At 45.2% G+C, this 13,839-nt stretch overlaps 6 protein-coding genes across 6 annotated transcripts; 3 read left to right on the top strand and 3 right to left on the bottom strand.

Annotated features, from left to right (window-relative positions):
* Window positions 1-5: 5 nt before the first annotated feature.
* NEHOM01_0697 (ADP-ribosylation factor-like protein 8) lies at window positions 6-560 on the bottom strand (the record flags this gene model as incomplete). The annotated part of the gene is made up of 1 exon (XM_051489575.1): window positions 6-560. One exon carries the CDS (start codon window positions 558-560, stop codon window positions 6-8), a length of 555 nt encoding a protein of 184 aa, XP_051345535.1.
* A 101-nt stretch (window positions 561-661) lies between these two features.
* On the top strand, window positions 662-1,129 carry NEHOM01_0698 (uncharacterized protein; the record flags this gene model as incomplete). Its single annotated transcript, XM_051489576.1, has 1 exon — window positions 662-1,129. The coding sequence occupies one exon, from the start codon at window positions 662-664 to the stop codon at window positions 1,127-1,129; it is 468 nt and encodes a 155-aa protein (XP_051345536.1).
* Window positions 1,130-2,332: 1,203 nt separating this feature from the next.
* Window positions 2,333-4,348, bottom strand: NEHOM01_0699 (uncharacterized protein; the record flags this gene model as incomplete). Its single annotated transcript, XM_051489577.1, has 1 exon — window positions 2,333-4,348. The coding sequence occupies one exon, from the start codon at window positions 4,346-4,348 to the stop codon at window positions 2,333-2,335; it is 2,016 nt and encodes a 671-aa protein (XP_051345537.1).
* A 974-nt stretch (window positions 4,349-5,322) lies between these two features.
* Window positions 5,323-7,083, top strand: NEHOM01_0700 (nucleolar GTP-binding protein; the record flags this gene model as incomplete). Its single annotated transcript, XM_051489578.1, has 1 exon — window positions 5,323-7,083. One exon carries the CDS (start codon window positions 5,323-5,325, stop codon window positions 7,081-7,083), a length of 1,761 nt encoding a protein of 586 aa, XP_051345538.1.
* Window positions 7,084-7,190: 107 nt separating this feature from the next.
* On the bottom strand, window positions 7,191-9,512 carry NEHOM01_0701 (uncharacterized protein; the record flags this gene model as incomplete). Its single annotated transcript, XM_051489579.1, has 1 exon — window positions 7,191-9,512. The coding sequence occupies one exon, from the start codon at window positions 9,510-9,512 to the stop codon at window positions 7,191-7,193; it is 2,322 nt and encodes a 773-aa protein (XP_051345539.1).
* Window positions 9,513-9,655: 143 nt separating this feature from the next.
* NEHOM01_0702 (uncharacterized protein) lies at window positions 9,656-13,804 on the top strand (the record flags this gene model as incomplete). Its single annotated transcript, XM_051489580.1, has 1 exon — window positions 9,656-13,804. One exon carries the CDS (start codon window positions 9,656-9,658, stop codon window positions 13,802-13,804), a length of 4,149 nt encoding a protein of 1,382 aa, XP_051345540.1.
* Between the last annotated feature and the right edge of the window lie 35 nt (window positions 13,805-13,839).

Raw genomic sequence — 13,839 nt, forward strand, 5'->3', positions numbered from 1 at the left:
CCGATTTATTTGGCATGCTTGACAATCCATTCTTCGACTGCCGCAAAGTTCGACATCGTCTGCGAAGAAATCGAGTAGCAAGCAATATCTCGGCCTAGCAAAGAGTCCAAACCAATATCCAAAGCTATATCTTGGCACGTTCCAAACCCATCGACATCATTATGTGTGCACAGCACCAAAATCGGAATCCGAACATGCTTATTTCGACTAAGTATTCCATTAAGTCTTTCCTTCGCACGGCTCCAGGTCTCACTATCTGACGAGTCAATCACAAAAAAGAACGCATCCGCCAGCCGATAATGAAAATCAACTAAATTCTGGTACTGTTCGCCCCCGCCAATATCATAAAACACTCCGTGCACACCTTGTTTCACAAACCGCCGCAACTGAATCCCTAAAGTTGGCTTTTCCTTCTTCAAAACACGTTCTTGAATCATGGCCCGACAAAAAGACGTCTTCCCTGACCGCGAAACTCCAGCTACACAGATTTTAATCTTCTTTCCCCAGAAGTAGTAAACCAGACAGCTATAAAACCGCTCAAAGCACTCGGTTATCTGCATTTCTTTCCCAACTTCAATTCAACCTTCAAATATCCAGAATAGACCAATTAGTTAGCCAGGCGCAAATAACAGCTTTAAAAAAGAATTTGGCCCCCTTTGCCATGTATTTAGCGCTAGCCTTAGTATTAGTCTTTACTTTCATCTTTGGTCTAATTAGTATCTTTCTCTTTAGAAGACCAGCCAAGATTCGACAAGTCCTTCTAATGGGCGAACGAGGCACAGGAAAGACCAGACTCTTCCTAGCCCTCTCTCAAAAGGAGTCCAGCCATGCCCGCACTTTACCTACTCTAGAAGAGAGTGCCGAAAAGCTATCCAACACTCTAATTATTCTAGACCGACCCGGCGACGCACCCGACCATGTCCACCAATTGTCTTCACTCTCTTCAAGCGACATTATTCTTTTCTTCTTCCACCATCCCGCCAGCCAGCCACCCCGTCGCACTTCAGCCAAAATCATAACTATCTACACTGGCACCGCCAAGGACATTACAGCCGACTACCACTTTGACCCCGCCCAGGGCATTCCAGCCAAGACTCTCGCCCAACTAACCAAAGACCTCAAAATATAACACCCGTATCCTGTCTACTCAATTTACTCAGCCCATTCAATTTACCCACTAAAACCACAATACATCCACTAACACTACATTTTACATTCTACATTTACTCACACATATTCTCACTCAATTCATATCACAATATACTACACTAAACTACACTACACTACACTAACCCAAACCGACTAAATCCATAGCAGTCCACTTAAACCTACCTAGCACATTTAACTTCAATATACACTTACTTATACATTTATTTAGACACCTGCCATACAACACTAAATTATACCATCCCAACCCAATACAATAAAGCAAACCAAGCACAATATTATAGTACAACATTAGTACAGCATTAGTACAATACCAACACAATACCAACTTAACCCAACACACTACAATACAATATTAGTCCAATACCAACTCAACACCATCTTATCTTAATGCCGTGCCCCGGGGAAGGGATAGTACCTTTCAACCCAACATATTCGACTAAAGACCGATTTTGAAGAGGGCGATGGGTGTATTGGGTTAGTATAGCTTAAGTTCTCTTTATCGTACGTCATCTTGAGCTAGTCTGTAAAATCATAATATAAACTAATCTGAGACTGTGATTTCTGCTTCGAGATTTTAATCGCGTTCGCTGCGATCAGTGCCAAGCCGATAAACATTACAGCACTACACTTCTGTAGATAACTCTCTTTGAAATGGAGGCTGGCGAGGACACCACAGTTTAGTATGGGTTGACCACGGCGTGTAGTCACTTACCAACAAGACAGTAAAGTAGTAAAGTAGTGTAGAAATTGGCATGTAGATAGTGGTATAATAAACTGGGTTATTAGTATTGAATTAGGTTAGTGTTGGGTCAACTAAAGTGGTGGTTTATTGAGATGGTCGGGTGGCTTGTGATTTGGGGAGTCGTCTTTGAGGTTGAAATTGTTGAGGTTGAGGTTGAGGTTCGCTTAGTGGTTGGAATTGCTGGATATGTTTGAGTAGTTGGTGGAGCTCGGTGGGGGTGGAGGAATCGAAAGTAAGTTGCATGCTTTCGCGGATGGTTGTGGGATGCTTCGAGATCTTGTTGATATATCAATTAGTGGAATGGTATCTAGGTAGACAGAAATAGCAGTAAGATTATCATAGTTAGTATTGGTTGGGGTAAAGTCGGGATCTTCTTCTATACCCGTAGACAGGACTGAGCTATGGTTAGATTGTTGATGGTTATTGTTGATTTGAGTTGGTATGAGTGTCTGGGTTAGAGTTAGAAGCGGTAGGTGTGTCGTTTTTGGCGTCAGTAGAGGTGTTGGTGTTAGTGTCGGTATTGGTATTGGTGTTAGTGTCGGTGTTGGTATTGGGGGCTGGTGAATTGATGGAACGGTTGTGGCGGGACTGGGCCGGATTTGGGGAACGAGATTTGGAAGGTGTGTCTGGAATAGGTTTGGGATTGGGTATCATGTTATATAGAATAGTTACTCGGGCTTCGCTGAGACCGTAGATAGCATTGCGCAGTCTGTCTTGGCTCTTCGCGTAGTTAGCTTGAACCTTTTTAAGGTAGGAATGAGTGTCGGTTAGCTCTTCCACTACTTGGGTGGCTTCGGCGATAACTGGTGAGAGAACAGTGTCAACCTGGGCGGGTGGCACCCTGGCAAGGTGGTCAAGAATACTTTGTGTATTGGTTGTGTACCGCGCATCAGCTATGGCAGTGAAGAGATGGAATTGAGTGTAGATTGAATAACAACCCTCTACGAAGAGTTTGTCGGTAAGAGACCTTAGGTTTAAAATCTCTTTATCTGTGAAATGTGGCTGAGATGCATGAGATTTAGCATACTCGTAGAGAATGCCGATGTTCTCATGGTATTTGTCTAGACTAGAGATGAAGCCGTAGGCCGGGGCAACTAGTGGTTCGGGTAGGAGCTTGTGGTCAGCCAGGTAGTCCATGTATAGTTGGGCGTTGTGCACTGCATACTGTAAGGCGGTGAGCATATGTTGGTTTTGGCTGACTTCTTTGAGGAAGAGCCTGGTGGCTTCATTTGTGTAGAAGTAGTTGATGTGTCTTTTTCCAAAGCTCTTAAACAGTTCTTCAAGGGAAATGATGTGATTTGGGTGGTGTAGCTGGGTGTTGCAGCGAGCAGCACATCGGATCGTCCAAATGCCATGTCTGCGGTCTTTTTGGTGACGAGCAATATAGGTGCGTAGATTCCGAACGTCCCGGCTGAGTATTCTTTGGTACATTGGGAGATCGATAGTTTTGGCGGGATTCGTTGGATCATTGATAAAAGCAATCATTCTTTTGCTGGTTGATTGGATGTCCAGCTGAAAGTAGTTTATTAGGTCCTTATAGTTTTGAGCAAGTTTAACACTATTGGCTAGATTCTTATGAACGTATGGAGAATAAACAATATAAGGGAGGAGCTCATCAAGGGATGGACTATGCTTTTCCAGAGCATCTCGCTCTATGCCCCAGTATTGAGCAAGCATACGATTGGGGTCACCATCGAAAGACTTAAAATCGGGTAAAAAGGCGGGTGATATGAATTTGGATTCTTCAAAATCAACTAAATAGTCAAAAATGGCCCTCTGGTACTTGTAGTAGGATGGTAGAAAGTACCTAATGGTGCCTTTAGCGGGCGATTGACTAGGACTTGGTTTGAATTCAAGACTGTTTGACAGGGCTCGCCGCTCTCTGCCAGCAACACTATCATGATAAGGTCTATCTGGATATTCGGCGGCATGCATACCTAGTGGAACCTGATCAGGCATGGAAGCAGGTGCTAGGACTGAGTTGAATGTCTGGCTATTGGCTCGTTTCGATGGGAACTCATTAGGAATGTACTTTTGGTCTGCTTGATCGGGAGATACAAAGGCATCATCCGTTGCTGTATTGAAGAAGTCTTGTCTGGCTTTATGAGTGACTTCACGATCGTACGGTATACTAGGTGGACTATAACGATCAAAAACATTGTCTTTCTCACTTACACTCTTTCTCTGATGAGAAAACGGACCAGAGCTGGCTGGGTTTAGCATCTTGGCCTTCTGCTTTTGGTCGAACGTATGCAGTCTTTCTACATTATACGTATTTTCAATTTCAGCCAGTGTATGAGTAATCGGCATAGGAGAATTAAGGGGAAGAGGAACAAAGCTTACTGCATCCGCCGCCATAGCAGCTAGCACCAGGCTATCTATTAGAAGAATAGGGCATAAAAGACGTATCCATATTAAGTAATTATATCGGGTCATATCTATTTTTGCCTTATTTTATTTATACTTTCAATTTAGCCCTATCTAATCATTGATGCCGCCAGGTCAATTATGATCCTTCGATTAGATTGAATTAAGTCAAGTTGCATTATGGCAAGTTCTAACTCAATACTAACCCAATCCAAACCAAAACACCAACTAAACACCAACTAAACACCAATCCAAACCAATCCAATATAAACACTAACCAAGTCTATTTAAATTCTAAACCCCAAAACTAACCCAACCTACTACGAAATAAAATCGATTCAAATCTAATTTAAACTCACTTTAACACTAACTTGGTGCTTTATTGGCACCAACTCAACTTAACTCAACTAAGCATAACACAACACAACACAACACAACACCATCTTATCTTAATGCCGTGCCCCGGGGAAGGGATAGTACTTTTCAACCCAACATATTCGACCAAAGACCGATTTTGAAGAGGGCGATGGGTGTATTTATTCAACTCTGCTTCTTCGGGTTAGTATTGAGTTGGTATAGCTTAAGTTCTCTTTATCGTATGTCATCTTGAGCTAGTCTGTAAACTCATAGTATAAACTAATCTGAGACTGTGATTTCTAATTCAAGATTTTAATCACACTCGCTGCGATCAGTGCCAAGTCGATAAGTATTCCAGAACTATGCCCCAATAGATAACTCACTTTGAAATAGAGGCTGGCGAGGACACCACACTAACTCAACAAAACTCAATACAATATTAGTACAATATTAGTACAATACCAACACAGTACAGTACTAACTCAACACAACTTAACTCAACACAACCCAACCCAACACAATACTAACAAAACTTAACTCAACAAAACTTAACTTAACTCAACACAACCCAACAAAACTCAACACAACCCAATACAATACAATATCAACATAATACCACCACAACTTTATGTCATATCAAACCAAATGTATAGAACAGCGATTTTATTTTGCAACGATTTTTAGCGATGAATATCAAGAGTATTGTAACAGTTCCAACCGCTGAAGTACTAATTGATGCGTGTCTCAGTAAAACCAATAGAAAGACCCCAACTGAAGTCCATCGGCACTACAAGATTGGCCGCATAAGAGAGTTTTATACGCGCAAGGTTAAATTTGCTTGTACTATGTACACTAGTAAACTCAACGAGATCTTAGAAGCCTTTCCTAAAGTAGACGAGATTCATCCTTTTACGTCCGATCTAATCAATGTTCTTTATGACCGAGACCATTACAAAATGGCCTTAGGTCACATCAAAACGGTTTCTAGTAGTATTAGTCGCACGCAAAAGGAGTATACCAAGCTAATTAAGTACGGAGATACGCTCTATCGGTGCAAACAGCTAAAAAGAGCTGCTTTAGGTAAGATGTCTACTATGGCTAAGAAGCTAGGCAAGACTTTAGTTTACTTAGAGGAGGTGCGACAGAGTTTAATGCGAATGCCGGATATTGATCCTAGTACGCGAACTTTACTTATTTGTGGGTATCCTAACGTAGGGAAGAGTAGTTTTATGAACAGTGTAAGTCGGGCTAAAGTAGATATTCAGCCGTACGCCTTTACAACTCGTAATCTTTATGTGGGTCATTTTGACTATAAGTATTTGCGATGGCAGATTATTGATACGCCTGGAGTACTTGACCATCCAATTGAAGAGATGAATACAATTGAGATGCAAAGTGTGACGGCTTTAGCCCATTTAAGAGCGGCGGTGCTTTACTTTATTGATGTTAGTGAGACTTGTGGGTACTCAATTGAGTGCCAATTAGGACTCTTCCGATCTCTTTCGCCTTTATTTGAAGGTAAGCCGGTTGTTTTTATTCTCAGTAAGAGTGATGCTAAGCGTATCTCGGAATTACCAAGTGAAACACAAACGCTTATCAAAGAATTGATAGCAGATAATCCTTGGGTTGAGATATCATCTTTAGCAGAGAGTAACATTGATATGGCCAAGAATATGGCCTGTGAGTACTTATTGGACCAGCGAGTGGAAATTAAGTTGCAAGAGAAGCGCTTGGAAGAGTTCCGAGCTATGCTGGATATTCGTAAGCCGGAAATTGATCCTGAGTACAAACGAGTAGCTCAGACGGACGAGTTTGGTACTCGAACTGAAACACAGAAGCAATTAAAGGAAGAGGCCAGACAAAGAGGTGAAAAGTTCTTCTCTGATCTGAACAAGTCTTACTTTGTAGCGGCTGAGTGGAAGTACGATGCTATTCCTGAGATTATGAACGGTAAGAACATTGCTGATTTTATTGATCCTGAGATTGAAGCTAAGTTGTTGAAGTTAGAAGAGGAGGAAGACTATTACTTACAGGAGGTTTATGGCCGAGAGTACAACTTGTTGCATCCTTCGGAGAAAGATAAGAAACAAAAGATTATGCATTCCAAGATTGTGCATCGCTTGCGCGGTATGAACAAACAGCGCTCTTCTATCCCTGAACGAATGAAGTTTGCCGCGGAAACGAAGAAACTGGCTACTAAGGCGGCTCAAGCTCAAGAGGCCGTGGCTCCAGGAGCTCCAATGGAAGTAGAACTGCGCAAGGAGCCAGAAAGACAAGTCTTAGCCCTGACACCCACCCAGCGCAACTTACTGGCCTTCAAGGACACCTACGTGAAAGAGAAGAAGCTTAAGGGTCGTAAGAGTGAAAGTGATCGCATCCACTTAACCGAACGGCCCAAGCACTTATTCAGTGGAAAGACTGGTCGTGGTAAACGGCAATACCGATAGATCCATTTAGCGATATTCAATAAAACAGACCATACTATTTACTTATTTAAGAGTGTCTAGTTACCTAGCTTAGTGAAGCACGATTTACACATACACAGTACATACACTTATTCGCCGGAGCCATCGAGTAGGTTTAGTCGCTCACAGAGCATGGCAACGAAAAGAGAGTCCTTATCGGTGAATAGCAAATACTCGAGCTCTTCTGCCACTTGCGAGGATGCCTTGATGCGAGTAATGGCCCGTTCTACTTCAATAAAGCGTTGTAATAAAGTGCCACGCAAAGCTAACTCACTAGACATCAAGTTGGTATTGTTAGTATTGTTAGTGGTAGTATTGTCGTTGGTAGTAGTATTGTTAGTAGTAGTGGTGATAGTATTGTCGTTAGTAGTGGGGGTGGTGGCAGTATTGTTAGTGCTAGTGGTAGTAGTATTGTTGCTAGTAGTGGTGGTGGCAGTATTGTCATTAGTAGTGGTAGTATTGTTAGTGGTAGTCAGGGTTGGCTTGGCCAGGTTGCTAGTATCGGGGCTGGCGGGCCAATCGATGCTTGCTTGCAGAGTGTCTTGGGTGTTGGATAGTAGGAACCCGGCGGCATAGAACATGTTGCGTTGTAAGAGAAGGGATAGCATCTCTTCATGGAAAGTAGGTAGTGATAACTTGGCGAAGAATGAAATGACCTCAATTACTCGAGATTCCTTCTTCTGCTGGATAGATGCATCAAGAAACTTAGGGAAAAGGGACGAGTCATGAAGAAGAACCCGGCTAAGTGCTAGCGGGTCTTTAAACGCCTTGGCGTCCTCGGCACTAAAGATAGCATAGAGTTTTTCTAAGTTGGTCTCATCAAGTAGTCGAATCATTGCCGAAACTGTCTCTTCAAAGATACCGCTTGAGTGCGACTTGATACTGTCCAGAAGATCTAGGGCGCCATCAATATCGTCCGTATTCAGGAAATGGAAAAGTGTCTTCTCTAGACTAGTAACAAACTCCGGCTGGGTTGCATAGAGGTCAAATAAGAGATCACCAGGTATAAGTCCTTTACAATGCAGCATAATCAGAACAGGAAAGAAACAAACTGTAGTAAGCTTATCAGACAACAACTCAATTGAGCCCGCTGTTGCATAGACCCGAATAGGAGCACCCTGGAGAGCAGTCTTATTTGTCCAGAAAAAGGGCGACTCAACCGCAGCGACGGGAAAGGACAGAAGTGTTTCTCGGAATAGAACTAGAATAAAACTACCAGCCAAGCCAAGGGTCAAACTCTCTTTGGGCGTCCGGGCAGTAGACACATCGCGGAGTCCTGTTGTAATAAATAGCGAAGACTTCTTCTCCTCAGATAGAGTGTAGACTGTTGTGCCATATAAAGAAGCAGTTTCGACCAAAACCGGAATGCGTAGCCGCTTCTTCTTCTCAGGGAGGCCGAACTCTGATAAGAAGAGAGAAAAAAGGGGAGTCCCCTTCTTGGCCAGTCGTTTTTGCATCAGCACACTCAGCACATTCTCTTTAGCCTCGATATCAATCACCTCATCGCTTATCTCAAGACCAGTTAAATAGAAAGCGTACTTAAAGTCAGCTGTGTAATGAACCACACACTTGTCCTTCTTAGAGATAAACACATACTTTTCGGTCACAAACACGTTCTCAACCACCAGTTCATACTCAATTTCAAGACCGCGATTAAGCACCACAAGCTGTCGCGTGTATGAGGAGTGTAAGTAGATCAAGGTCGGAGTGTTCCAGGCCTTGTCCGGTGAGAAACCCGATGGGTACTTCTTAAACTGGTTGCCATGCATAACTAAGTCATTGCAGGACAGCAAAGCATCAATCGCTCCATTGTTGTCCCGAATTGAAGCAATTGTGGCCAATGAATACTGAATTGGCATGGAGTACTGTTTACCCGGCAAAAAGACACGCATTCTTTCAGGGGAGAGTAAACACACCCCTCTTGGCTGCACCTTTTCAATACTAAACAAGGTGTACTTGGTCACTCGCTCATTAGCAAAGGTATACAGAGCCATGTCTAGTGAGTCGTAGTAAAAGGCATCGACCGGATCGCGCAAAGTGCATATCTTTTGGCCGTGGCTGTAGATACAAGGTCGCGGTGCTTTTGTTTCGGAGCAGTTTTTGACCCAGACACTTCCTTCTAGATAGTGGTCCTTGTGCGGACAGATAAGATTGCCGCAAACAAAATAGGCTCGTTCTCGAGTTGTCTGGACTAAAATGTCTATTTGCTTGGTCTCAGGATCCCAGGAAGCTTCAATGTCCGTAAGACTCGGACAAGCCATTAGCACCACTCTTTTGTGTAATTGCGCCGGGTAAGTATAAAGTGAAACTGTTGCAACACCGGCATTGACAGCATAGACTAAGAGGAAACAATCAGTTGAGAGAAGAAACTGGCCGGGAATGGCGTATTCTGCGGCAGTCTCAATGATCATGCTGGCTTGTTTACTTTTCATTTATTTATTTGGCCGGGCATTGGCTCTATCTCTAACCTGATTGCTGATTACTGCCAAACACGCCACGAGCCGATTATATCAAAACGGCAAAGTATATAGCAGAGCCGTGAAACTGATAAGCCATGAAGTTTCACCGGAACGTCCAAAGATGGACTAGTCTTGTGCTGCTTATAGGAACTTTAGTATCTGCCGACAAAAGCGGCCCAGAGTTGGCAGATATTGCCCACGATGCAAATCCAACTTGCCACAAGCCGAATCTATTTAAAACAGCGGCCAAGTTAACTACTACTCCCAATCAAGAAGACCAAACACCCGCCGAGAAATCCCACCCCGACTCTGTTGTGTCTCGAATGTTATCGCACTTCAAAAGAGCGGCTTCATTTGTCCGCACCAGTCGATCGGGTCTAACTCCGTACCTCAGTAGTGGGATAGCTGAGTCAGGAGAAGCCGACGCCGCTCCTGCTAGTTCTGCTGGATCGCCATCGCCCGAGCCTAACCCGCCCCCTGCATCCGCACCAAGTCCATCGGCTAGCAGTCCTGCAGCCTCTCCCCCATCTCCGTCGGCGGACAAACCGCCAGCTGGTAATGCCAAACCTGCTGCCAAAGACCCCTATGCCGGCCTAGAAGACTTCAGTTCTTCCCCGGCAACAACTAGCCCAATGCTAGCCAGCTCAAAACCGACCACCAGTTCGGCAGCAGCAGTGCCTGCATCAACTGCTAGTTCAGCCAGCAGCACACCTTCTACTATGCCAGCTACTATGTCCTCTACTACGGCACCTACAACCAGCTCGGCCGGCGGCATAGGACCATCAGTGGCTAGCTCTGCGACCAGCCCGCCTTCTACCATGACATCTGCTACTTCCAGTCTTGGTATAGGACCTTCTACAGCTAGCTCGGCTGCTCCCAAAGAAAGTGGAGGTGTGCTTGATGCATTGTTTGGTAATAAGAGCAATACATCCACCTCCGGAGTTAGTAGCACAGTGCCTCCAACTAGCATCCAAACAAGTGCTAGTGCTGAACCGACCAAGACCAAATCCACTACAACCGAACCAACTGCAAAAGAAAGCCCCGGCATTATAGATACGCTAGCAAACCTCTTTAAGGGTTCTCCTGATGAATCTAAAAAGGCCGCTAGCCAAGGGCCCGATTCGCCCACTAAGGCTTCTTCACCTGGTTCGACTAGCACCACATCCGCCCCAACTAGTTTAACGACCAGTTCAGCTAGTGCCGCAGCTAATACTTCGTCGACTGCAGCTGCAGCGACTAGCAAAGCATCTACAACCGCCACCTCTTCAGCGGCTCCCAACGAAACTAGCAAGGGCATTGTGGATGGTGTTCTAGACCTACTCAATATTGGAGATAGCAAGAACAAAAGCACGAGCGCCGCCAGCAATACTAAGCCAACCCTCAGCAACACTGCGTCTACTTCCTCTACTCCAGCCACTACTTCTACTTCTTCTGCTCCATCCACTACCTCTACTTCCTCGGCTCCATCCACAGCATCTACTTCTTCTACCCCAACCCCAACATCTACTTCTTCTACCCCAACCCCAACATCTACTTCTTCTGCTCCATCCACTACCTCTACTTCCTCGGCTCCATCCACAGCATCTACTTCTTCTACTCCATCCACAGCATCTACTTCTTCTACTCCATCCACAGCATCTACTTCTTCTACTCCAGCCACTACCTCTATTCCAACCACTACTTCTACTACCTCTGCTCCAACCACAACATCTACCCCAACCACAACATCTACTTCAAGCTCGACGCCTGCATCAACTCATGGCTGTAATGGACATTCTTGTGGCGGTCCTCCGATTAATAACACCTACTATTATGGTCCTATTGATCAAAGTCACAAGAGCAACATCCACAACCAAAGCACTGTTAATAACACCAACAACACAAGCAACAACAACTACTCCACGAACAACAACACCAATATTAACAACAGCACCAACATGAGCCAAAGCGTCAATCAGCAGAACCACAATAATTCAAGGAATACTACCAACACCAACATTAGCAACAACACCAAGATGAGTCAAAGGTTCAGCCAGAAAAACAACAACATCTCCTCTAACACCAACAACACCAATATTAGAAACCGCACCAACATGAGCCAGAAAGTCAATATGCAGAACAACAACGTAGCACCGGCAAAACCACCTATTAAGCCAGCAAGACTAACAGCTAATAGAGTAGCAAACAGAAACAACAACAGCTCTACTGCCACTCAAGCTTCCACACAAAACAACTCCAAGGCCAGTCAAAACATCCAGCGTAACCAACAGTCACAATTCTCTTCCTTCGCCAATCGTTCTCAGCAGAGATATCAGGCCCGTTCTCAAAATAACAGCTTTGCCCAGAGATATAGTCAAAACAACCGGTTTCTCCCACCCCGGCTGTGCGAGCGACCTGCCTATAATCGGTTTGCCAACCAATCCAGACAATACAACCAACGTCTCCAAAATAGTCAGGCTACTCAGTCCAACCAAGTCAACCAACGATCCCAAGCTAACGCCCCTGCAATTAACCGTGGGTTCCAAAACCAAAGAGCAGCCCAGCAACAAAGCCAATATGCATCCTACCGAGCAAGCTCCTTCTCCTCCCGCCAAGCAAGTTTTAGCTCTAGTGCGACAAGAAGCCAGAACATACAAAGCCAGGCGAAGCAGCAGCCTCCAACGCCACCTCCAAGCCCCCCACCCGCCATAGCTGCAACCAATGGCAACTATCGCCAAATGCAACAAAGATCATCCTCCAGCAATTCACAGGCAAGTCGCATGCGCTTCTCCCAAAGGAATAGTTCATCACAAAGCACCACTAACACAACCAATACTAACCAAAATCTAGCCCGGCCACAATCACCACCCCCAGCACCGGCACCGGCACCAGCGCCAGCACCATCTCGACTCACGGCCAGAACAAACACCGCGAATCAAAGCAGTCGGTTTTCACGACAACTCTCAAGTAGTAGTACTACTAGGCAAACCCAAAACAGAGCTTCTTCAAGAGTACCGATCCCACCTCCAGCACCGGCACCTGCGCCAGCACCACCTCAGCTCGCAGCCAGAACAAACACCGCGAATCAAAGTAGCCGGTTTTCACGACAACTCTCAAGTAGTAGTACTACTAGGCAAACCCAAAACAGAGCTTCTTCAAGAGTACCGATTCCGCCTCCGGCACCAGCGCCGGCGCCATCTCGACTCACAGCCAGAACAAACACCGCGAATCAAAGTAGTCGGTTTTCACGACAGCTTTCAAGCACGAGTACTACTAGCCAAACCCAAAACAGAGCCCCCTCACAATCACCACCAAGTGCATTAGCTACTCGTCGCAACAGCTACAGCCAAAACACTCAAGGTTCTGCAGCGAGAAACACTTTCAACCAACAGTCCTCTTCTTTGTCTAGAGCACAGCGTGCCACTAACAGCGCAGCCTGGGCTAAGGGTAGTGCGATAACCAGTCGCACCATCGGAACACAGTACCAGCGATCAAATAATTATCGTCAAAGGCCTCCCATTCAAAACTTCGCACCTCATGGACACCATAATGCTAGAGTAGCCCTAAATGCCACCAACCAAGTATCGACATCCTCTGTTCCCGGAAACTGTGCTCGACAGCCTGTTGCTTCTAATGGCAACATGTATGCTCAGCAATCCCAAATGTGGAATCAAACCACGCAGTCCATGACCCGGGCTGGTGGCTGCGGCGTCCGCCGAGGCCGCTCATGCAATCGAAACATCCCACCTAACCCGACCAATCCGAATAGGCCGCCTAACCCGAATAACACGCCACCTACAGAAGAAGAGCGAATTATTGTTGTTGATCTGGACAACGCCGAGCACGAACTACCCAGGGCTCGGCTCTTTGATGAAATCATCCAAAAGAACATTCCACAACAAGAAGAGCAGCTTCCCGCCCTCCAAACCGTCTTCCAACACATTGTAGTAGGAGATAAAGCCATCAGAGAGCTCAAGGCCACCCAAAAAGAAACTGATTTCGGCTACCGGGTTGAAAACAACGAATTCATAATTGAGCCCACTTATGTCTCCTACGAGGACTTCCGAGCAAGCTATTTAGAAGCCAACACCAAGGCCTTCATGTCCTTCCTTATTGATGGCCGGCCAATCGAACTACCAATCACTCTAGAAGACCTGGACACAAACACAAGCACCAAAATTAGTCTAGAGCAGCTTGCTGATGCCGACCTAGACAAGTACACTAAGACACCACCACCCGCTACTCCCCAGCCACCCTTGAAATAAATCAACCATAGATTGTATATAGATAGGCAAACCCC

This window comes from Nematocida homosporus (genome assembly GCF_024244095.1).
Source record: "Nematocida homosporus strain JUm1504 chromosome Unknown 4343, whole genome shotgun sequence".
Taxonomy (NCBI): domain Eukaryota; kingdom Fungi; phylum Microsporidia; genus Nematocida; species Nematocida homosporus.